This window comes from Anopheles marshallii, chromosome 3 (assembly GCF_943734725.1).
Source record: "Anopheles marshallii chromosome 3, idAnoMarsDA_429_01, whole genome shotgun sequence".
Lineage (NCBI taxonomy): Eukaryota > Metazoa > Arthropoda > Insecta > Diptera > Culicidae > Anopheles > Anopheles marshallii.
Window position 1 is genome coordinate 45,919,865 of NC_071327.1, and position 25,736 is coordinate 45,945,600.

The following is a 25,736-nucleotide window of genomic DNA, read 5'->3' on the forward strand; positions in this document are numbered from 1 at the left end:
TTGGGATTAGCGTTTCCACTATGTTCCGCTTATTTTTAACTTACTCCTTCTGACACGTTTTTGTTTTATCAATCTGACTTTCTCACTCGATTTACCATTTACCAAACACCAAAAAAACACAGACACAAAAGTAATTACAATCAGCTCGTGACGGAAGATAGAGGCAGTTAAGGGTAGATACGATGTTCTAGCATATGAGAAGAGAAGAAGTAGGATTGTTTTAATAAACATAGGTGATACAGGACGAAATAAAACGAACGCATAAATGATTTCGTTAGGGATTTATAAAAATGGCGTACTAAAACTACTACCAGCTCGTTTGAAGTAGATGTATTAGTACAGATTTTTTTTTTTTGCGATTGGTCAGTAAACTTGTAATAGCACAAGGTTTTGTTGTTCAATACCTTTTTATGTCGCATAGTTTGCTAATTTGCCATGGTGTTCCTTTCTCGAAAGGACGCTCATCTCCGACCAATCGAACCCCCGATAACTGTAAACCCCCTTTTTGCAACATATTTGCTTTCACTCAACAATTCCCTGCTCTAGAAAACAGGCGTTTGAAAGCGAAGAAGAACGAAAAACTAAACTCTACTCAAGTTTACACGCGTACCGCGACGCGATGTTGGCGTTTGAAGAATAGAAACAGACGAGCAAAAGAAACAGGTAAACCATAAGGAAACGCAGGGATTATGTGGTGGACGATAGCGAAGCAAACCCGCATGATAATCGTGAATAGTCCCGCTGATTGACGATGGGGAAAGGGAATGATAGTTTGTAAGCAACGTAACAAAACAAACAAATGGAATCAATTTATAGTCATTTACAGAGAGCGTTTCAGTAGTAAAGCTTAGGTACGTGTAGTAGTGTTAAAATTTTGGCTTAAGTTCGTGTAAGCCTGCCCGTTTGAGCAACACTCGTCTTTTTTTTTCGTTGCGTATAGCAGCCCATGTTCAGGTGGACCATCCGATAGTGATAGTGCATGGTTTTTTTTTTTGTTTTGGGCGTTGCAAACTGGCACACGTATCCGTTCCGAGGGGGGGAGGCAATCCTTTCTAATTTCCGAAAACGGTTCGAAGCTGATAATGCGTCCCCCTCCACTATAAAGAAGCAGCATTTCATCTTTGAGCTTGATCTGCACGGAAATTGGTTTAAATTATTGATTGTATGCTAGCGTTTAGCTGTGGTTCCTTTATCACTAACTTCAAGAATAAAAAAAAACATAAACGACGGTCCCTTTGCAGTGTTGCACCGGACTGCTAACGCACAATCATTCACGACAGGGTACGGGGATGGCAAACGTTGTTGTGCAAGACTGGCGTTCACAAAACAAACCACAAACGTACGACCATACGACCATCATACATACATCTCCGAAGCAACACCATCCCGTAGGACACAAATTGTAATGAGCTTAAAATCGGGATTAGATTAGTCCCTTCGGACTCTGGAAGTTGTGGAATGCATTAAGAACTATGGCAGACACACAATTCTGCCGAAAAATTAATACATCCGCTGCATAAGCATGTTTCCTTTTCTGCCGTAATGCATGCTGCATGCACAATCGTACTTGTCAGGGTTTCTGATTAATCGCTCCGTTGCCATAAATGCTTAAAACGTTAAGAGATTTCCAACCACTAGCATAGGCCATAGCCTAACGACACAGAGCCACACGAATGGAACCATGATCTCAACGCTTTTGGATGTGATGCCAGGTTCATAACGGTCTATTCTATCTAGTGTATTCACGATCAGATGCAGAGACGATCCATTATGTTTCACTGTCGTTTAAATTTCGTCAAAACAGAATGAATTTGATGGTACTAAGTAGGACAACACATGTCAGCAAGTCGCTAAACGCTAACAAGTCGACCAGAGAAACGCTTTCCTTTCAGTGCGCTCCAACACTCCAATTGATAGACCTGTAACCGTGAGATAGAAGGAAACAGTAAACCTCTACGGAAGATAACCGAACGTATAATTTTCATTGCGGTACCGACCGACCTATATACAAACCTCTATCCCCTTTATAGAAGCCGACTTTTGATAAGTACTCCTTTCCGCAATTCACACTTGCGAAGCGTGCAAGTCACGCGCATGTCAGTCAGTTTTGTTTTTTGACTATCAATCCACACAAACAAATTGGCTGAGGTGGTTTTTAGCGAAGCATTACCACAACCTATACTAATATTCCTACCCGTTCGATAGTGTAATCAGAGAGATCATAAGGATATCATTATCATCACGCGTTCGCCCATATGCATTCGTGCACCGCACACTCACCATGTTATAGCAAAATTTACACTCCTAGCTAAGCTGCAAATGAAAATGAAAAGTGAAAATGTGTTACAAAAAGCATAGTGAAGAATGGGGCAGTGAAAAATAAATCTTCAGAACTAAATTGACTGACAGGTTAAACGACAGTACGATGAGCAAGTCAGTAGCTGGTGGGCAGAAGCACCACAAGAAAGAAAGGAAAGAACGTTACTAAAGCAAAGGGCCACTGTGGAAATCCGAAAGAAGCTAGTGTTCCGGAAAAGCCAACCACAGATTAGCAGCACTTCAATCAGGATCGAATGCGTGAAGAAGTAAAGCGCCATAAAATGATAGCAAGAAGCATGTGAGTGATGTGAAGAAAAAAAGGAAGAACCTAGTTTAAGGATACGAACGTAAGCAGGGGCGAAAAGAAGAAAATTAAGTACTATACATAAAAGTATATATATATACATATACATTTAAAATTATATTTAAATGAATGCATTACCCGCACGGAGAGCGGATGTCGCGAAGGGACGAAGTCTTTAAATTAGTACTGTGTGTTACAACACAACACCCATCCACCCAGCTCCCCTACACAACACATCTTCAAGAGAGAGTCGCGTATAGAGGAGATAGTAGCAAAAGCAGTTAGGGTCAGTCTACTACCACTGCTATGGGGATGGGAACCGGAAAACACACACACACACACATATTGCGACACTTAATTCTAAATTCGACGTTTGACCGAGATGCGACGAAATTAGAGAAATGCAAAGAGATAAACAGCGAGTTAAGCTACGAGCGAAACCGAGTTAAGAGAGAAGGAAAAACCGATAACCAAAATGTACATTTTTTAATAAAAACAAAACTTGCTAAAAAGTGACCACTACGATATATATATTTAATGGAACATGGTTCGATATATATTTTAAGAAAACAAATCGATAACGAGACAAGACAAACCGCATTAGCAAAGGTGGAGCTGATACGCGGTTAATCTTTGGACTTATAAATAAAACAGTGCCACCTAAGCCGATTGGCTTGTGTGGGCCATATTTTGCAGATACGGGATCGTAACTTCGACGTTTGGGCTGGGCTGTAAATATACCTGACCCGGCAGGCTTGTGTTGCAAAGTGCAAGCACAGTAATTTTTGCCAACCGCTCCGCTGACAGGGCATGTAACAGGTAAATGTTTTCGTCATCCACACTGCGCACAATTCCTATGGGAGATAAAATGAAAAATGTGTTTTCAACACAGTCTAATTAGTTCCCTCTTCGTTTTCCCCCCCTGTATTAACAAACCACAAACTTACCCACTCCGCTGCAGTTGTACTGGCCTTTTTCATCCTTTTCGCAAAGATACACCAACGTGGCATTCAGTGTGCGCAACAACATATCTTGCGAAGGGCGATGTTCGTCACGTGTGATTAAAATTTGCAGATCATTTACACGAGCTCTGCCAAATGAACGAAGAAAAAAGGTCATTTATTATGACAATAGAGAAAACCCGAAAATTAGGCAGCAAATCACGATACTTACACGTGCGGTTTAACGTCGGCAAACGTTTCGGCAGCATCGTCCAAAATCTTTACCAGCTGGGCCATGATCGCTATGGTGCGCCGTTTGGGCGGAAAGAAGGACAATTTGCCCGGCTCATAGGTGACATCCAACGAGTGGAAACTGTAGTGGACGGGATTCGGTTGCACCTTAACCTCGTCGTACAAGATATTAAATTTAAACTCATTCACCAGTTCAGCCTTTAGCTGATTGGCGTAATTTTGCGTTTTGGCAAATGATGCTAATTTTTTCGACTGCTTCGTAAACGTCAGCTGTACGACATCCGTGGGTTGTACGAGTCGTACAATCGCGGTCGTTAGCTCCTCGCCGAACCCCGCCACATAGCCCATCGTATTAATGATCCATGGTATGCCGCATAGATCAGGATGCTCGGCGCAGTACTGTACGAGCGACCGCACATTCTGCACGTACAGCAACGGCGATGAAACAACATTTAAACTCCCGAACAGATGGCATTTGTGCGGTTGCACAGTCGCGAAACATCCCACACCGAGGATCGGTTCCTGCACGACGCTAGCGCTTATCGTTTCCGGCAAAAAGAGCAACGGCTGGCCAATATCTAGATCTACGAGCAGGATACGTCCAAAGTGTTTGATATGCCTGTTGATCAAATACTGACAGAGTGTTGATTTGCCCGAACCTTTACCACCGACCACCATCAGACGGCTATCCGGTTTCAGTTGTATCGCGTCCCAAGCCGGGTTTGTTTGAAACAGTGGAACGTTCTTCACTGTCGGGGGAAACAGGGCTATCTCTAGTAAAACTTCCGTCGTACTGTAGGGCGACGTGTGGTCCAGAGTAAGCGAGGTCGGAAACAGATGCATGTCTGGTAGCAGCTTACATACTAACGGAACCGTATCGCTCGCATTGAACGTGTCCGCCCGTAGCAACACAAGCACACTGTTGGCCGGATCATACTGCTTCATCAGCTCGTCTATATCGGACGCGATGAAATGTGGTTTGAGCTTTTTGCAGATGTTATGCAAAACACCTTTGCTGTACGTGTCCGGGCTTGGCACGGGAGTTATATTGATGGCATTGTATCCTTCGGACGCATACACCGTTCTTTTTTCGGCCGTTTCCAGTGTGTAGCCCCACATTTCAATTTTTCCACACAGTATTTGCACGGACAGGTGGCCACAGATGTAGATGGGAGCTTTGAGTACGGCGAGTGCCATTCGTAAGTCCACCGCGTTGTAAAATGTATATTCCGAATTCTTCGACTTCGTCGGTTCGGATTTGAGAATCGATCTGGAATCTTCACCTTCCGACTCATCAAGCTCTTCCTTCTCTTCTTCGACCTTTTCTACTTGCTTTGCCTCGCAGGGTTTGTCCACCTCTTTCGAGACATTAGCGGTAGGCGGAAGTTCAATTATCTGCCCATGTGTGCAGGATGGATCAAACTGGACGGCGTCGTCGGGCAAATCGTGCATAACGGCTGCACCCAACGGTATATGAACAGTATCATCGTGCTTGGTTTGTTCATAATCTTCATCGCTGTCACTGTTGTAATGTTCCTGGTCGAATATGTATTTCCGTAAGTCATCATCCGAACTGGAACTACCTTCGGACGAATCATCGTCTTCCTCATCGAAACTGTCGCTCTCATAAGACGAAATGTTGTCGTCCTCCTCTACGTGACCATAATCACTATCGTACGAACTCGATTCAAACGAAATATTATCTTCACCTTCATTAGCGTCAGAATTAAACAGGGCACAATTTTCACTATCTGAAGAGTCATCAGTACTCCAATCGCTTTCGTCCGAGTCAAACCCGTCGACCGGGCAAGCATTTCTCTTGTAAGCTACAACTTGCGTTTTGGGGCTTGCTTTAAAGCTTGAGCCTTGCTTACTGCCAATTTTATTACCGTTAACCGGTTTAGCGTTCCCCTTTTCCGCTGAATTACCCTCCGTACTGGGATGGCACTCAACGGTCTCTACAACCCATCCTGATTGGTTGGTTTTTGGACTAGCTTGTTTTGACCGCTTCGCTGGAGATACATCTTTTCCGTTTCCTGCACGCTCGGTAGCATACTGTACACCACGTTTTTTGGCGCGGTCGTTTGTGGCAGCGTCTAGATTGGGAAATGCAATAGAGTTTGATAAAGTTTCGCACAATCAATATAACGTTGAGTGCGATGGCAGTCCGATGCGGAAGGCGGTCCGCTCGGAAGGTAATTTTTCAATGCTTTACTGCTGCTACTGCTCCGCACGCCGTACGACGCGCACGACGAATCAGCAGCAAACCGGGAGGCAGTACCAGAAATCTTGCCTTGTTCCTTACCTGATTGTATAAATTTCTTTTGTCCATTCGCCGAAATGAGGTATTCCTTAACCAACTTCTTTTTCCCCATTTTGCCACAAACCAATCTGCAAATGTACATGAGAGAAACATACTCTCGATTATTTCCGTCGAACAGTTTCACCGGCATATGAATCGGTAGAACAGCAAAGGTTGAATGTAGGTATTCCCAGCATCTCACCATCCACAAACCTTTAAACTTCCGTTCCAATTTTATCGGTAAGAAACAAACTTGAAAAAGGATACAAAAACTATTGTATGAACGCCACAAATACTGAACTTTTTCATTCGGCAACTCGGAGCGTTTTGCTTGAAATACAGCGTGTTGTTCAACGTAAATTTACCTGCGCGTGCCGGTTGTTTGACAGTTCTCGTAATGTGTCAAATTGGTACATTCTGTCGATTAGCCGAACTCCGACAGTTCTATTTTTACGCCGTTTCGCAAAAAAGGCTGCAGCTACAATATTGCACTGAAATATCATATGGGAAATCTGTAAAATGAATTGAATTGGCTTTTATGCAAACCCTCATAACACAGTGAAATAAAAACAAAATATCCGACATGTTTGAACTGTCGACAAATTTTACACAGCGGGGACGACATACGCGATGAAATTCGATGAAAAAAAACTATGCCTATGGGCAACATCGCGGTGTCATAGTAAAATGCTTCTGGCATTCTACCGGCATGCCGTGGTTGGTTTGGAACCAACGTGCCGAACGCATGAAAACTTTGGACGATGTATTGAAACACACAGTAGTAGCCTTCATCAAGTTATCCAGAGCAGGTTTCAAATACTGCAGTCGCAACTGTAGGCAGGAAGAAAATGCCTATGCCGAAAGAAAATTGATTATCACACTAAAATTTGTTGCTGCTGCTCTGAATCATTCGAAAAGCATTATTGCTAATTGTCATGATCACCATATTGATCGGAAGAGTTTTCAACCTCCCACCCACCACATTTGTGCCTATTATGCGGCCCATTAATGGAAAACATGTGGTCATCAAAGCTCATACCAAAAGTGATGATTCAGTATATCTACACAATTTCATCCGCTGAAATAGCGATAAGCGATATGAATACGAATGCTTCATCTGCCTTTTAAGTGATTTGTTAGTATCATCAGACCGCTTATCGAGATGAAGAATGTTCGATTTGTTCAACGAAATGCTGTAAATGCTCCGTTGTGAAAAATGTTTGTATTTTTTACATTCTTAACAGCACCAATAATTTTAACCAAAACTCAACTTTATCTTCACAATGATCCACAACTCAAATAAACGGATCGTTTCCTCATCTTTTAAACCGTATAGCTTTGCTATATTTTAATATTCTGTCCAACATATTATCGTATACGAAAGCGTTTGTAAGTCTTGGGGGTATGTTAGTGAGGTTATTTTTTTATTATCTGCTCAAATATTCAAACATGATGGGCTCGTTACATAAATTTATTGCTACACCTACAGCTAGAGGAAAAACGCAATGTTCATTACATTAATACTCCAATTGCAGGAGTGCAGGTGTTCACCCAGAGGATATTTTTCCTAGTAGAGAGGATACAATAACGAACCTTATAAGCTGTAGGATGATCTCACGATCGTTAAATGTATCGAAAACATCAAGATCAAGACTTAGATCTACAAATTAATGAATAATAAGATAATGATGAATTCCATGAAATCAAAAATCCCGTGGTAAAATATTTGAATTCTCTGTTATGATTGCACATGTCAAACTGTGATGACATTCAAAACATGGACGAACCTGCGACTGCCATCTCTTCGCCTTCCTGTGTCGTTGTTTTAGCTCGTTCACGTCGTTTTTCTTTTCAGGAAAAAGGTGTGTGTAAAATCCAAACATAGAATTTCCCAGTCGCTTTTTAAGGTGATAAAAACTATTCATTGGTGAAAGGTGTTTTGAACTAGCGTGAATTGTATGCATATATCTGTATCTGGTGCGCTAGGAAAGGGTGGATGTGTTCAGTTTTTTTTTTTGCTTTTACGCCCAACAATTGACCGATCTAGTGTTTTTCTCCGGCGCAGTGACCGTAGCAACCAGAGCTAAACAACGGAGCATCGAAACCGTTCAACCGATCATTTACAGTGCCGTTCCGTAATCGGATGTTCTATTTTTCCTAGCTGAACTCTGCGCCATCCAGAGAAAGTGCAGGGTCACATTCAATTTCGCATCACAATTGCCTCTAGGAGGAATAATTACTCATAAAACACACAGCAAACGACACGTCTGCTGGTGGTGCGTTATTGCGCCGAGCGAAAACAGTTTTCAGCCAGAGGCTGGTTTTTTTTTCCTTTCTTTCTTTAATTGGCATAGTGCATTTGGAATCGTCTTAATAATTTCCAACCGATTGGGTTGTTCAGTTCGCTCAGCCTAGCAAATACCTAGTAAAAGTGTTTTCACCGTGTTTTATTCTGTTACTATAGCCCCTCCCGTCTCTTCTTTACCCTTTCGCTTCAGCGGTGCGGAAAAATTGAACACACGTATACATACGCGTGCACATACGCACCAGGAGCGCCAGGCAATAGGTGAACGAGCCCTTGGCACGACGAAACAAAAAGTTAGAAAAAGAAGAAACACAGAAGAAGAACACAAAAACCCCCGGGTTGGCCAGAACACAGGAGCAAAAAGTTCGTGTATTTAATAAGTAAAAGGCGTCCGAGGCCGGGAAAAGCACAAACGCGCGTACAAGAAGTATAAAAAAAGGTACATCCATTGTACAGTGTTTTGTTTCATGTGTGGTGTAAGGAGATAAGTAATGTGGTGTCTTTCATGCGTCTCTTCTCCAACTAATTCAGGTATTATTTGTTTTCATCTGTAATCTACTATGTTTGCATTTCGTTTTAGCGCAACCTCCCCAATTGCTTCCCGTTTTATCTTTATGTCCCCGCAACCCTTGGCGCGCAAACGCTCCAATTTCCTACCTCGCTCACCTGACGAGAGATTCCTTTAAACCGCATGCTTCATGATGTTAGATTTCACCTTTTACCCTTTCCATCTTCCCACATCTGTCTGAAACCTGCTTTGTCACGGTTCCTGCTTGTTTAGTATCGTGTGTAGAAGCTTCACTGTCGTCTGTCTCTGTGTATTTTCTTCGTCTGCTAGCTTTTTGTAGCCTTCTTAGATGCACTTTCTACACCATCGTCGACTTCGGTGTGTGAACTCTCTAAATGCATGTTGCTTCACTTTCGCATGCACTTGCAACAGTGACGTGTCTGAATGGGACGAGCAAAATAGTGTCTTCTCTCAAAAACAATAAAGTGAACCACACCACGCCTGATACAGTCGATTTGATGGCATTGTTTGTCGGTCCGTTTTGTTGGCTGCAGCCAAGAACACCCAACATCAGACGTCAGGCGAGGGATGATGATCGAAGACGGTTCGCGCAACGCGCTCTGTGTGTGCTAGCGAATGTTTCCATAGCAGCCGCCAATGGAAAACACCCACTCATAACACGCCCCCACCCAATCACGCACACAGCGAGAGAAACATGCTGCTGTAGCGGTCCGGTGTCTTATGTTGCTACAACTGGTCTAGAAGAAACGTCCGGTGAATTGTTTGAAGCACCAAGTGCAACGCACACCCGACCGGTCAGATATATGTATGAACTGCCAGAGAGCTTGGCTGTTGTTGGTGGTGATGATGATGATGGTTAGCCAGACGGAACTGGATCAAACTCGCTCCAATTACTTTTGGGAATGGGTTCTCGTGTTCCGCTTGGCAGCAAATAAGACAATCGCATGTATATGCTTTAAGCGTCAGTGGAATCGACGACGATGTGCAAAGGTTCTATGCCATCATGGCCTTTACGTGCACTAGCACTGGGGGGAGTGAATCGAAATTAGTGACGATAATTTTGCGTCGATTAGGAGAATATTTGTACTCTTTCGTTGCAGAAACGCTTCTTAAATGCGTGGATCAACCTTCGAGAATACCTACATTATGCAAATTGTGCAGTTCATTTGTTTCTCTACATTTTTGCAAAATAGCACTCGATAGTAAACAGTTAGGTTAAAATTAACATATTTTAACTGAATTAAAAAACTCTGTTCAATTCCTAAAGTTTTTTTTTTTACTCTAAGCTGCATGTGGTACAAGAGATCACAGAATATTACCTTTTGTTATAAAGAACTCCTTTTTTTTGGCTAGCTTGCCGAAATGCTATTGCCCAACAGGTATAGTTTAAGATGTTTGATAATACATCTTACATGATGCCTGTTCACATTGTATACGTTCCTCTTAGATCAACGTTAGCAAAGCTACCATCCATCCATCAACTTGCTGTGTTGTGCCTGACTATCTGGACGATTCATATTTTGCGCGTTATCTGTTAGCTTCCTATCTCAAAATGGTTGTTAGACAAAAACAGAAACAAACGTTGCAGTAACGATTAGAGAGATAATGTATTGCTACCGAAAAATAGCTTTTTGTTGCATAACGCAGTTAAAAGTGACTAACGACGAACTGTACATCCCATTCGATCAGAGTTCAACAATCAATCTATTTTCCAATCTAGAATGTAAATGCACACAATAGAAAAATGAATGATTAAAATTGAAAACTGTGGTCCACTGGCCAGACCATAGGGGTTAAGGTTGATCTTTTTTTTTTTGTATTAGATTGAAACCCACAAACACTTTTAATCTGATATCTTAGAAAGGTACTGTGTGATACTTTAAACTCTTTAATTGTGTCCCTTAATTTATAGGACTAATTTCACTTCAAAATTGTCTTATAAAATTGTATTTATAAAGAGTGTATGCAATGGGGAGCAAACGACTTTTTCTGATTCATTTTGATCGAGGGATTCATAAATTTCTTTCCTGTTCAATTTAACCTTTGCGAATACATTCTTCAACTTTTCGTTTGTTGGACAAAACACGCAATATTATACGATTCCGGCATTTGCATTGTATTTGACCTCTAGCAGCACAGTAGCTCATCGTCAACATTAACTGTTATGGGTTGTGAACAATATAATAACGCTTTAAAAAATATACAAATTTAAAATAACAAAGCAAAAAGTACTATTGAAGATAATTGAATACTATATAGTTGCATGAATCGTAACGCATCGACGCTCTATCGGATGACCATACGCCTACTGGTAAAATCTTTAGCTAATGCGACCCAAAACATAAATGTTTGCATTTGGGTATTCGTGGCTGTCTTTCCGTGTTGACCTCAAAATGATTGAATGGAAAAAAAATCTGTCCCTTGCTTCTGTATAACTTTGGGAGGATAGGCCAGGATCTTTGGTAAAATAATATGCTGAATCATTCAAAAATACACTTTCATCAATATCTTAAGTCGCTCGTTTTGGGGAAATACTTGCTGGTCATATGCGAGTAGTCTCGCCTGACACCGTCAACTAGCAAAGTCCATCTTGTCCATGGACTTTTTCACTGTTCGTCCGATTATTCTGTTTGGCCCTCTTGTCTTTGGTCTCCCCAGCTGGGAAAAGATATTATAGATGCCGGATCGAGCATATCGGGTGGATACAAAGTTCCTCACAATGTAAACTCTCTTCGGTCCAGTGTGACACGTTCAAAAAAATTGTTATGCTACGTAAGCTCAGAACTCATAGTTTGTAAGCATGTATCACTTATTTTTTTTTTCTTGAATTGTTCGCTTCCTGTTGATGTATGTGAGAATTATCAATTTAAATATATTCATTTATTTAGTGCACAAAAAACTCAAAACAAATCAGAACACGAAAAAATCCCAACGATGTAACCGTCCGTTTGTATGATTATCAGTTTTCGCCCTGTACATCGGGCGAAAAATGAAGCTCTTTCGTGAAGTCTGAAAGTTTCGTTAAATCTCAACGAATTTAACGTCACGAAATCGGTGCAGCTGGGAGTGTGCGTTTGGTGTGTACGTGCGACCGCTTATCGTTTTTTGGTCGAGCGTGTATGCGCCTCTTTGCTTGACTACAGATTGATTGTGTGTGTTGGTGAACCAGCAACAGCGCCTACTTTAGCTTCGAGAAAAAGCTCCACTCCCCGTGTTTGTCCAGTCTCGTCGTCGTCTTCGTCGTGTGTCAGTCGTCATCGTCTTTTTAGTGTGTGGTGCTTACGTGAAAAGAAGCAAAGTTCGAACAAAACGGTGCATAGAGTGAGTCAATTCCGTTCTTCCCTTGCTGTTTTTCAATTCCTTCAGAAGCATACGAAGTTCAGGTGCACAGGAAATTTACACACTGCACGCAACGTTTTTCTGCTGCTTTTGGCGTTGTTAGTTCCTTAGGTCCTGGCAGCGGACATCAAGGCACAGCTCTCCATTGTTGGAACGAGCTCGGACACGAATCCCGGGCATAGGAATTTGTCCAACCAAACCCCAAGAAAGCACACATATCGTTAAACGTAGTCAAGTTCCGCGAAGCAACAAGAACCTCGAGTACTATCTGGCCTACTCATCTCGAACCGCTTTTGCTAATTTGTCTGTGAATGTTTCTTTCTTCTTTCTTTTTCATATTATCGCTGTCTCTTGGAACATGGAAATCATGGGATGTGCTCATCACCTGCTGGTACGCTCCTCTCTCACACCGACATGGGCTGAAAATAAATCATCCGCTTGCCACTCTACTTCCTTCGCCGTGGCCTGGTCGTTCTACTTCAACGCGCCCGGTCCACATGTTGGTGCGGATCATCGGATTCATGATCTCTGCAACTCACGGTGGACATCTCGGAACCGGATGCGTTGTAATGCTGTTGTCTCCCGTGCCGTCATCTTTCCGAAATGACGTTATCTATCGACTCGGGACACGGGGCGCTATGCCATTGCCCTTGCGTCGTGAAACCGACCCCCTTTCGCGTCCCTTTTCGAACCATCACCCGAAAAATTTCACCGATCATCGCTGGTGTCCCGGCCCGTGACTGTGTGTGTGCGCTCGCGTACGTGGTGATCATGTGTGTTTCTGTGTGTATGTGTATCGTTCGTCCTGTATGCGCGCGCTTTATGCTGGTGAATGTTATGTGCGCGGTTGGCCTGTGGTGCTGATATTGAAAATGAAATCGTACAAAAAAAAACGTACATCATCGCTGTCCGGCCACATGTTCACCGATGGAATACGTAAAAATGTCGAAAACTTGCTGTAAATCATGTACGCAATTGTGGGAAAAAATGGAATATGCTACCATGACGGCGACAAAAATGAACGACATCTCACGATCGCCATGATGATGTCTCAAAATTCCACCGATGACGATATCACCCTTCCTGTGCGCGCATTGGTGTGTGTGTGCGTGTGATGTTTCCGGTGCGATTGTGTTGTACGGGAAACGCTACGCGTAACGCCTATGGAAATTTGAAATGCTATTCTTTATGTGTGTGCGTGCGTGTGTCTATTGTTGCGATGGTATTGTGCGCGCGCGTGTGCGGCAAACGCCTTGTTGCCCATCACGTTCGTATATGGGTTGTGTGCGCGTTACGTCCGATTGTATTGGTTGCTTTGTGATTATCATCCCGTGTGCGTATCGGCGGGGTCTCTTTTTCGTGACACAAACCAACAAAACAACGGAAAAAATGTTCATCAAAACCCATCGCTGCTACACACGCTGTGCGTAATTATGTGTATGCTTGTGTGCGTATAATTGTCGTTACGTTACGTCGCGTACCTTTCGTGCGTCTCTTTCGCCAAACGGTTGGTGCGTTTGTAACGTCGACTACGGTCGCTCTTCGCAATCGAACGTACTCAACCTCTCTCGCTCTCACGCGCTCTTCGGTACGTGCTTTCCTTGGGTGCGGATTTTGTTGCGTTCCGAACGCTCTTGTTGAAATATTTTCGCGTCTTCCAACGACGTCCGGTTGGTTGTGTGGTGGTGTGTGGTACCCGTTCACCCTTTGCACCGGCTATTTCTTGCGTGGCGGATCACATCGTCATCGCGTTCCTGTTGGCCATCTTCATCCCATCTCGTGTCCGTTGCTACCCCGGCGAATTGGCTCACCAACTTGGACTCCGTAATTTCTGGGACCGTCTGGTGCTGACTGCGAACACCATCATTTCATTCCCAACCTTGTTTCTGGGACGGGAAACTTCTGATCACACAAACAACCACGTACGACCACTCTGCAGAACCAATGGCTGCTATCAGGAAAAAGCTGGTGATCGTTGGCGATGGTGCCTGCGGTAAAACCTGTCTGTTGATCGTCTTCAGCAAGGATCAGTTCCCGGAGGTGTATGTGCCGACCGTGTTCGAGAACTACGTGGCCGACATCGAAGTCGACGGCAAGCAGGTGAGTCATACTTTCGTACCGTGCTGCGTTGCTGCAACCCTTCTGGATAAAGTGTACGCCACTGCTTAGCCTATCTCAACAGCCACACATCACGATCATGTGATGAAGAATGGTGTATAAATTCCAGCATTTGATAATTAAACCAATGGAGCCCATATTTCCGTAATGTAACGTGAACTCTGAATGTGGAATAATTTGTCGTGGACGTTAATGCTGTCGATTTGAATAATGCAGCCCGTGAAAATGTAGTTTGTTCACACATTCCATCGTTTATGAAATTAAAAAAAATGTAAAGACAAAAGTAATCTTATCCATTTGATGTCAATAGACTACCGATAAACCTTTTTTCGTTGGATGTTACGTTCGAGGCCAAAATAAAAGCCTGGAAATAAAATGTCGTCCAAACTAAAAGCCTGGAAGTAAAATGTTGTCCAAACGTATAAGGAAAGTTCGTCCGTTGCTGCCTCGTTGTAGCGAAGAAAAAGGTATACCATGGGTGCGTTTTCGTATAAACAAACACCACCGCTCGATGATGGAAACACACATGCCCGGGAAATGCCCCTGGGTTAAGGGTGTTTTTGCGCGGCATGTGGAATGGTGAACTGTGGAAGATTTTTGCTTGCGTTCGCCTTTCTTTGCCATCCGAACAGAAACCATCACTCGCAGGCTGGCCGTGTTAACCCCGGACGACTCAAAATAGGTTGACGGGTGGCAAGTACGAGCAGAGGAGGATCCATTTGTGCTCTATACGGTTTGCGCATCTTATTCCATGTCTTAATCCACCTAAAATAGGTACAAAGCCAAAAATATCTAGCAAGAAGTAAAGATGTACATGACCACCGAATATGGCACTAATAAGACACGGTCAGTTTTTAGTAGCCAAAGTCCATGTGCATATGTTTAGCAAATAATAAATTGGTCTTTTACCACATCCACATCTCCTAAGTCTGGTGTGGTGTACAACCCCATCCACACATAACAAAGTATTCCTCTTCTGGCCGAGAGTGAGAGTTTTATGGCGTTTTTATGATGCTACATCGCGTCGGCAAGAATAGTCCTATCCTGCCGCACTTTACCTCGTTAGCTCTTTTCGATTTCAAGAACGCGAAAGTCATTCCTCTGTCCCTTCGGTTTGCCGTTTTTTGCGCTACCACGTTTGCAATTGGACGTGCACCCGTCGTCGCGATCGCGAAATGATCATGAAAGTCGCTTCGCTTTGTTAGTTTTGCAAACCAATGAAAAAGCTGTCTGGAACGCGATGGAATACACACATACACAATAATCTTTCGTAGTTGTGTTGGTATATGGTGTGGAACAGGCAAGTTCCAGCATATTAAGACAGATTTGTGCAGTTCTCCTCGTTGTGTTGCCGGATTGGTGGAAGTCAAAATTCAAAACGAAGCAATGAAATGGACATGGGAGATCTGAGGCAATTTTAGGATAAATTTATGCATTGCCTCCCTAAACATTCATCATGAATCATACGGTGAGATTCAGTTGATGATTGTTGGTTCTTTAGATTTGATCGATTTATTAGTCCTACTATTAATATTTTATCCTTATATGTATTATTTTGCAATATGGTTTGGAGTTCGTATTTATTATGGATTTATTATGGAAATATTTGAAAGTCTAAAAATCTGCGTTAGAATTGATTAAAACCTTTGGAATTGATAAAATAGTGGAATTAAACGGAACCAACTTGCCTCTAAATGACTGGTCTGGAAGATTTGGTATTATGCGTGGTATATTTTTTGAATCTTCAAATTTGCTGTATTGAATGATTTTTTCCCTCTGAAAACATGTTTATATAACAGAAATCAGAATTTTTATTCCATTCACTACTTTTCTTCCGGTTGCGAAGGTCTGAGTTCGCATATTAAAAACCATAAAGAACTACTTAAGAATTCACAACGCAACTTTTGTCGTTTTTTTGTTTGACTCACACCACTAATTTGTAATGTGATGTGGCTTTTCTTTTCAGTTGTTTTATTCACGATTGTCTTTCGCCACAAATGCGTGTGTGTGTCGGACCTTGATCAAGCATAAAACAGCTATGTTTTCAAAGCTTGGAAGAGGGGGGGGGGGGGGGGGGGTCTGTCCCGTTTCATTCAAGATTCGAAGTTGAAGGTGTTTTTGGAGACGTAATCGACATTACCGTATATTACATTTACCGTACTCAGTACTAGAAATACTAAGCGCTTCTGGCTCATCAATTATTGGTGATAACTTTATAAACAATGTCTAAGAGAGCTGGTTTATGTTTCAATAGCTAATATAATATAATATCTATCGCCAATATCCAATAGATTTAAACGATTCATAACTTGCTATTACTACTATTTACTTACATATCCGGAGCAACAACCGCTTAGCGATCTTGACAGGAGTTCTTTAAATCGCTTGTTCGCTGCCCTCTAACAATCCAATATCCGGGCCTTTCTGGTGGTCGCAAATTGCCATCATCCCTTCTCAGTTTGGGCTTACTTTGCTATGTTTAAAGATGTCCAAGGTTGTGCGTCCGGTGTCATTCTTATGACATGACAACCCCAACGAAGCCTGACAGTATTACCACAAACGGCTACGGTAATGAGTTCAAATTAAAGCTTATTATTATTATATATTATAGCATCTTCTCTATTAGTCTTCCGCACATCTTCTTTTCTTTTTTATCAGCACAACAACCACAAGAGGTCTAGGTCTGCCATCCGGCTTTCTGTGACTTTATTTACCCGTAGCTGGATTGTCAGTCCATCGTCCGGGGGATTCGTCCAGAAGGGTTTTTGATCCGGTTCGTTCGTGTGAAGACCGGCGCCGCTACCATCATGCCACCGGGCCGCCACGGTGCGACCTTCCGCACAAACAAAACATCTTTTTGAAAAATGTTTTTCCTAAGATAAGCATTTTTGACAGTCCCTTAATTTTTCAATACATTTTATGTCTCGTCATGAAGAATGTGGAGTACAAATACAAACACAAACATCTATCCACTACCAGTTTATAAAACATAGGGATATGGTCATTCTCTTATTGATTTCGAATGTATATTTCGCGGCGCTGCGATTCGCTCCATCCTTATAAACCCGAAGTTGAATCGTGTACGGTGGAATGTGTGTGCGCAACGGCGTTTTATTTTTTTTTATTGCATTCGTATCTTGGCAGCTGGCCAAGGGATTAACAAATTGACGCACAGACTCGGCTTGGTGAGATATATCTCTTGATGTATAATTATCGCCGTAAAAAGTCTATGAAAACGCAATCGAATTTAAGTTCGAATAATGATTTCGTGATGGTAATTTTATCACAATATAAAACCAGCATCACTAATTATCGGAAATTGGTAAGTCACGGATCAACAATGTATTTTTATTCCCAAAAAAAACGAAAAATAATCAAACAATGTTTAAGTGAAGACTGAGAAAATTACTTCAATCGAAGCGAAAAATTGTGCGATGGTGAAAATATGCTTTATCTGGCTGTTGGTACAAAATCATATATTGCCCCAGCAGCTATGTTAACAAAAATCAAACTTACCACACCTAAACACCACATCCCCCTACTAGCGATCTTAGCTGTTTTTTCCAAACGCAAACATCCGATCTCTGGATTGCGCGCGCGCGCACACTCACGCGGTCAATATTTATATGATTGAAACGTAGAATTTTGACTTCGCCGTTTGCTTGCAGGCATTCCGTTTGAAGTGTGCTGCTGTTGGGTTTGGATGGTGCCCGGTGCTCTAATGGTGAGAGATGTGGTATTTTGTGTGATTCTTATTTAAATGCTCTTGTTGCTCCACACGTTCCTTTACGATCAGTCACCGCCTTTTTCAGGCGTTGATTTGCACTCGAAAACCTCCTTCACGAATATGGCAATGGCGCGCGGTGTAGCTGCTTTTCCTGCGCCTTGTTGTTGCTCCATCCATGTCCGTGGTTTGTGTTCGTACGCCTGTGTCAGGCGTCAATCAAATTCATGTTTTCCAAATCCCCTATGACCAGAGAACACCACCTCATCCGTAGTCCATTCACTATACACTAGCTCTCTCTGTCTCTCTCAATCTCTCTCTCCCTCTCTCTCTCTCTCTCTCTCTCTCTCTCTCTCTCGCTATCCCTCTGTCTTTCTCAACCATTAACCTCGAGTAGTTGAAAAGCACAAACACTAAATCCCGTTTCCAGCGTTTCTAGCTCAAGTTTCTGCGATCGAGCATGCAAATTTGAGCATTAAGGCACGCATGGTAGTGTGTGTCCTCAGCTACCCACTGAAACGAGTGTGTGCGTTTCTGTAGATCAAACGATGGAATCTGTTAGGGGGAAATCTTGTCTCTTGAGGGACTGTAGAAAATTGTTAAGTTTGCTCTGCAATTTAGCCTTGTGTCGCGTTTCATAATTTGCACTATAAATCATAACTAACTACACAGAACATCGTTCCATTGGGATGAACAAGATATACACAGACATTTCGACAACGGAGCCCGCGTATTTTACCAGGGCATCATGAAATGGGTTTCAAGACGCTTGGGAACCGGTACTATGCCCACCCAAGAAAGCTACCGCCCGAGAACACTCTCATGTTACGAACGGTTGGAATTCCTATCCCATTAGGTCACCGATGAAGCCTCGCGGAATTGATAGTTTCTTATTCCTCGCGTTTGGATTTACTTTATTGTGGCTCTTTTCATATCGACATGCACGGCTAGAAGAATTCCAGCAGCAATGAAATGATACAGGGTTTCGCAAATAAAAATCTCAAACAAGTCAGCACTACAAGAAAGAGCCGAAAAAACAACTCAAAAATCAAGCTTCTAACTGTTCATCATGTTAATGACAATGTTTGACAAGAAGTATATAAAAAAATCGTTATTAGCAGAAAATCAAATTAGGTTTTTAAACTAAATAAGTTTCAGGACATGTTATTAATAGTGTTGGGTCTGATACTGAATCTCTAATTAACGAATCATGAATTGACGTTGTCCCCCCATATAACTGTCTTTTAATGAATAGCTCTAACCAAGCAAATGGCCGATTGTTTGACAGATGCTATCTAAAATTTTTTAACTGACAACATCATTGACCATCAGTACTTGAAACGTTTATGCATATTAATAACCGAATTCAGATGAACATCTCATAACAACAGGTTGATCTAACTATATTATTTTGAATCGCTGGAATATAGATGAACGTCACATTTAATAACAAAATATCAATTATCTCTGATATATCCTCTTTCTTTTAATTCTCTTGACAAACCCTGTATTTCGTTTTCGATGATCATTATTTTTCCGCAAAAACCACAACCATTTTTACGATCAAGTGGGGATTCGAGATAATTGGAGTTTTGCTTCATCGTCCACTTTTTCCCCTACCGCTTTGTCGTCTCTCCTGGCCGGTAGCTCCAGGGTTTGAAATTGGCATATTGTTATATTAGCGGACAACATTTTAAAGTCGGTAAATTGATCCCCATTCTCATTAGCGAAGTTGCAACATAATTGATCTGAATTCGAACGGAATGATACAAGATGAATGTGCGGACCGTGGAATAAATATAATTCATAACTTAAGCACCATGTGCTTGCAGCATCCCCTTATTTAAGCACGAATATTCGACGTGAATTTGTGTATGATTTGTTTCCGTTTTTATACAGAAGATGGTTTGATGTTGCACTATTTTTAGCGCAGCCTGACGAACTTGCCGGAGCGTATGCCGTTTTGTTGGAAGTTTAATCTTCGATTTGTTTCCGAAGAAGACGTGTTGGAAAATGGAAAACTTCTGTCTTTTTAATCCTGTTAGAATTTTTGCGTAGAACTAGTAGGAACCTTTGTTCTTGGAAGGGTGTTATTTCTCCAACCGGTTGTAGTTTTTTTTCTATTTTTATCGCACAATCATGTTCATGTTGATTGCAGTAAAGCTGTTTGATAAATTCTCTTCTACCGAGACCAGATGGAACATTTAATTCGCCAAACATGTAAACGATTTATTTTACTTTACTTTTTTCATAATTTACCATGGTCCTCAGGTGACTCGCGGTGTGTTAGCTTTTAATCCGCACCCTTTACCCACTGATGATGTGCTGCCCCTGGGAATGGTGATGTCAGAGCGCGCTTTAACGTACGAAGATGAGAACTGACCCCCAGACCATCCCGGCTTCTATCCCACCCCCGTTGTGTTTCGATGAGCTCACGTTCTCCATGTTCATTGTGCATATAAAGGTGAATAATAAAATTCCCTCCGTGTTTCGCCAATCGGCCGCGTTGCGGGGAACCTTTACCCTATCGCTGCATCCAGATTGCAACTTACTTTTTCACGTGTAACTATTACAGCACAAGACTCGTCGGTGAATCGATTATTTTGCCCTTACAAACACGGGTGTAAGATAGCTATCTCTCCGGTTGGTTGCGATAGTCATCAAGGAAAGCAGATACATTATCATGAACCTTATTTATAGCTGGTAGAGATCGACCTTTAATTATTTTTTTTTGTTTCATCTAACTTAATTCTTACTTTACTTGATACTGTTGACGATTATTATGGTTAGCGAAGATATTGTTTGTTTGCTCAACTTTCCTCTTTTTTTTAAGTTTACTGTAGTAAAGTTGTAGTAGGAATAGTAAAACAATTGTAATCGTAACGTTTGTCGTCTTCCTTATTCAGGTCTGAAGCTTTGATTTGTTACATTAGACAGCTAGAAGAATTCTACCTTCTGTTGTCTCATTTGCATTGTACAATACCTCGGTGAAAAGAAAAGGAATAGCCAGGCTTGGGCCCACGCTGTCAGATGTTAAGCTTTGTGAGGCTAATACAGTGTATTTGTAGTCCGCTTGCAGTCCGCTGCGTTGAACCATAGCTGTTTAGTAGCGGCAATGCTAGAAGCCGGAAACAATTTTGCAATTAGTCATCGGAATGAAAAAAGTTTTATCTCTCTGCGGTCGTCTTGCCTTTTGATGGTGTGGTGACCGCCCCAGCAATACAATAAACCAAAACCACCCACCCCTCCGCTCAACACCCTTTTGGAATCGAAGGGAAAGTCCGCATAACAATCTTCGTCATTGTTGTGTCGTTTTTGTGTGGAACTCTCGGTATGCAATTCCTTGGAAACATGTACTCTCTAGCATCGAACGATGGCTGGTGACAGATGGAGTAGCAGCTGCACTCTTGGGTTTCTATGCGATTCTTGAAGAACGTCCATCACGACACCACTCTGCCCCCTTAGCTGAGGGGAAAGATAAGAAATCTGGACGTAAGTTCAAAAAAGAGACACGTCGTCACCAATACACGTTCAGATGTTGGGTTTTTTTTCTCATCAGTCGCGGATTGTACGCAACATTCCCTAACGCGCAGGAAAAGGGAGGCTAACAGAAGAACCATCCCATCATCTCTCTACAGCTCATTGTATCGTTTCCATGCTTGTTTTTTTTTTTGCTTTTTCCTGTGAACTTTGGCGAGGTGTGAAGAATTTATATCACTGCAGCAAAAGCGGGGTACGAGACCGCACCACACGGCATCGACATTCGCTGCGGGTGCGCACCACGATTCACTGATAAGAGAAAACTCACCGATAACTTTCCTCCGTGTAACGCAAAACGCAATCCGACCGACCCCCAAACACCTCGCTGTATATACATATATATTTTTCTCTCTCTCTTTCTTTCCGTCTCTAATGTTGTCGCCACGGTTCATACCAACGTTTTGTTTGTGTGGTGTTGCGTTTTCTCTTTTGCCCTCCTGTGTCTCCGATTCTATCTCGGCTAGAGTGACCTCGGCCTGGAATATTGGGTGGCCAACCCTACGGTGAAGAGATATCGAATTGTTGGCGAATGAGGGCGAAAGACAAACCAAACCCTCCCTCTGTTGTGCACACACGTGTAAGTGGTTGGGGAATCTTCAAAAAAAACTCGTTCGCGCCAATACCGTGTGGAACCCGTGGCACAGTGTTTTCTGTTGAGGATATAGAGAAAAACGGAACGATTTCCTCTAGCTAGTAGAATCTGGACAAATAGAAATATCCCAAACCACACCAACACACATCCACTACCTGATTAACGGGGGGACCGCCGATAACGCTAATTTCCTTTTACGTATCGCAATCGCACCGGAATGATACTGCCGCGAAATCATTGGATGGTGACAATTTACCTGTGACGCCCAAACACACCTTTCTCCTGGCAGGTGTATCAAAATGGAAAGGAAAACAATCGTGGCTCTAGTGGAAAATCAGGAAAGGATTCAATGTCCTTTTCTTCGGTTCATTGAAGCATTGAAGATTTGCCTTCTCTTGCTTAACTTGATCGCTGGCTTTCGTCATCGAATTACTCTGCCACACCGACCGGCTCTAAATGCATATGGGCAAACGGAGAGTGCGTGCGTCGTCAGTTTCAGGTATTAAATACAATAATTTTTCCGCTTTCGCTGTTTCGTCGTTTCCGTCTTTGATATCTCTTTTTGTTGATGCGTTGAGTTGCATTCCAACCGATGCCCTTCGATCGCGCGAACAGCCGTCCATTTGCTCGACTGAAGGGTTTTATTTTTTAATGGGATGATCAATCTCTTCAAAAATCTCTTTAAATCTTTATTTGAATCTGAACAAATTGATTTTATTACATCGAAAATGCGGAGAAAGTACTTATTTTTTTTAATAGGACACTATTTTAATATTTACAGCAATGCGAAGACTTTCTTTCTGCTGTTATTGTTCATCAAGTCGTAACATAAAGAGAATTCGTGACTCGTACAACTCCTCTGGGCGCTCTCTTCATTGATATGGTTAATAGACACTGTTTAGGGCCGGCCATATAGTAGAGTGGATAACATATAAGACACAACAAGTCCACTATGGGTTAAAATCTTGAATGGATTGCGGACCGTAAAATCTATACTGGTTGTGCAAGACTAACTCAGACGCGTTATTCAGCTACGGTTAATTCAAGTCACACCACTATTCTTAACATAAATTAAGGAAAGGTAAACAATGAGTTTCAAAAATCTGTGTATGTGGAGCATAGTTGGAGGATATTATTATACGTAATTTATTGTTAATAGTTTAAATTAAAGTTATTTCTAAAACTCCCAATGACGAATTTCTGTTTAAAATATATTTGCAGGTCGAGCTGGCGCTATGGGACACGGCTGGACAGGAAGATTACGACAGACTGAGACCGCTGAGCTATCCAGATACCGACGTTATTCTCATGTGTTTCTCTGTTGATTCGCCCGATTCGCTGGAGAACATCCCCGAAAAATGGACACCTGAGGTAACTTTTATTTAATCGTATGTTATTAACAAAATGTTTGGTAAACGGTAACAACACATGTATCGGCAAACGTATCTTTTTAGTCCCAAATGTTATAAGTAAAGTGGAATATTAGAAATATTATAAAGAGCGATATAAAAGCAAAGTGGAATATTACATACTTCATGATAAGTTATATGGTGTAAGCACCATCACACTCAATGCGTAGTACTGTACTGTAAAAGGAGGTTTTAGAATACAGTTATCAGTAAACGATTTCCTCTGCACTGCTGAGAGAAGCACGCAATGACTCACTTGTAATCTCAGCAAGCTGCGAGCTGTAGCTGCGAGACATGATTCGGGGTGATAGTAAATGAATGAATCATCTGATTACTCAATGTTTGCTTGTTCTGTTTTTACTCCGGCAGTACCCCAGCGTAAAGCTTCAGTAAGTTTCTATGAAATTCCAAATGAGTTTGCACTGTTTCTTGTGTAATTGTTTAACGGCATAAGACAATGACTAATTTTATTTATTAACGCATAATTCAAGAAAGCAGAAACCACATATAAAATAATTAAAGAAACTAATTCATAATTTGTTTCCATTTCACAGGTCAAGCATTTCTGCCCTAATGTACCCATCATTTTAGTTGGTAACAAGAAAGATCTCAGAAATGACTCTCACACTATTAAGGTTTGTAGTTTAATACTGTACTTACTATTCGAACTGGTACTAATATCCATTTATTTCTTATGTTTTTTCCCGTTCCCCGGACGAATTTATCGCGGCATTGAATGTTTTAGGAATTGGCCAAAATGAAGCAGGAGCCAGTCAAGCCACAGGAGGGACGTGCGATGGCTGAAAAAATAAATGCATTCGCTTATTTAGAGTGTTCGGCCAAGTCCAAGGAAGGCGTCCGTGAGGTGTTCGAAACGGCTACGAGAGCAGCGTTACAGGTCAAAAAGAAGAAGAAGAGTAAATGTGTTCTGCTCTAAAAGAGCAAAGCCAGCATTGTGCTCCTATTGCGATGTGTTGCGCGCATAAACACTGAGCTGATGATGAGAAACGGAACGGAAGCGTGTGACGAAACACGACAGGAAGAACTTGAACAACGGGAATCATAGTATATATGAGATATGGAGGAGAAAAGCGTGTGCGGATTGAGATGGGAGGTAGATAGAAGGCCAAGCGCTATAAACTAATAACGCTTGGTACACGGGCAAGGAAAGCGAAGCCGTAATTTCGTATATAAACGCCACCATTACACCCATTAGCAACAACAGCGAAGCCTCAGATCGAAGTAAAGAATCCTTTTTTTAGAACGAAAAAGAAACATCTTTCGAACACCCTTCACACGGTATATAGACCAAAAAGCAAAAAGGAAACACAAACATTAAAAGGACGGAGCAGAGATACAACTCGATACAGGATTACGCTGATCCACGAAGCCTAGACGAGCCTTACGGTTTTAAGGACAACAAAAAAAAGTGAACTACAACATAAAAATAGATCTACATGTGGCGAGTCGCATCTCTCAGCCTTTGGTGGTTTAAAGATCGAGTAATACTAGAATTACTGCGTCCCTAGTGAAGGTAGCGTAGCTCGCAAACGCCTTTTTTAATGTGTATCTAGCGTAACGCATGCGAGAGATCACTGAAGACGGCAGTTTCATCGGTTTATCAGAAGAAAGGGTGTCGTTTTTTAAGCACGCAAGGAGCAAGCACACGCGAATCGAATGTGCACACTCTAATCTGCAATATTGCTCTGTTCAAATCATTTTATAGTTCCAGATCAAAACTAAACAAGAGCTTTGAACTTACGATGGATAAAATCAAGTTGTCCAGCGATAACACACTACTGCACACGTATAGAAGCGCGTGTATAGTACGGGGTTTTTCGATAGCGGGTGACGGCAACAAAACCACGTTTTTGCCGCGCATAGCCCAGGGAGGAAATTTTGAAAGTTTTCCCAGCGTTCATGTTTCTCATATTTGGCCCCTCATTTTTTCCTGTTTTTATCTACACAACATAATACACACCTAGCATACAAACATGCATACATAAAATGGCATCTATTAGATGTGTTTTTTTTATTATTAACTATTTGGTAAGCGATTAAG

General features: G+C 41.9%; 2 protein-coding genes across 2 annotated transcripts; one reads left to right on the forward strand and one right to left on the reverse strand.

The window, feature by feature from the left end:
- Positions 1-3,283: 3,283 nt before the first annotated feature.
- On the reverse strand, positions 3,284-6,191 carry LOC128712679 (polynucleotide 5'-hydroxyl-kinase NOL9). The gene is made up of 4 exons (XM_053807566.1): positions 6,122-6,191; positions 3,797-5,912; positions 3,571-3,713; positions 3,284-3,477 (listed from the first exon to the last, which is right to left on the reverse strand). Exons 1-4 carry the CDS (start codon positions 6,189-6,191, stop codon positions 3,284-3,286), a joined length of 2,523 nt encoding a protein of 840 aa, XP_053663541.1.
- Positions 6,192-8,854: 2,663 nt separating this feature from the next.
- Positions 8,855-24,680, forward strand: LOC128714157 (ras-like GTP-binding protein Rho1). Its single transcript, XM_053809031.1, has 5 exons — positions 8,855-8,954; positions 14,231-14,391; positions 23,487-23,636; positions 24,229-24,309; positions 24,420-24,680. Exons 1-5 carry the CDS (start codon positions 8,915-8,917, stop codon positions 24,609-24,611), a joined length of 624 nt encoding a protein of 207 aa, XP_053665006.1. The 5' UTR covers positions 8,855-8,914; the 3' UTR covers positions 24,612-24,680.
- Positions 24,681-25,736: the final 1,056 nt, after the last annotated feature.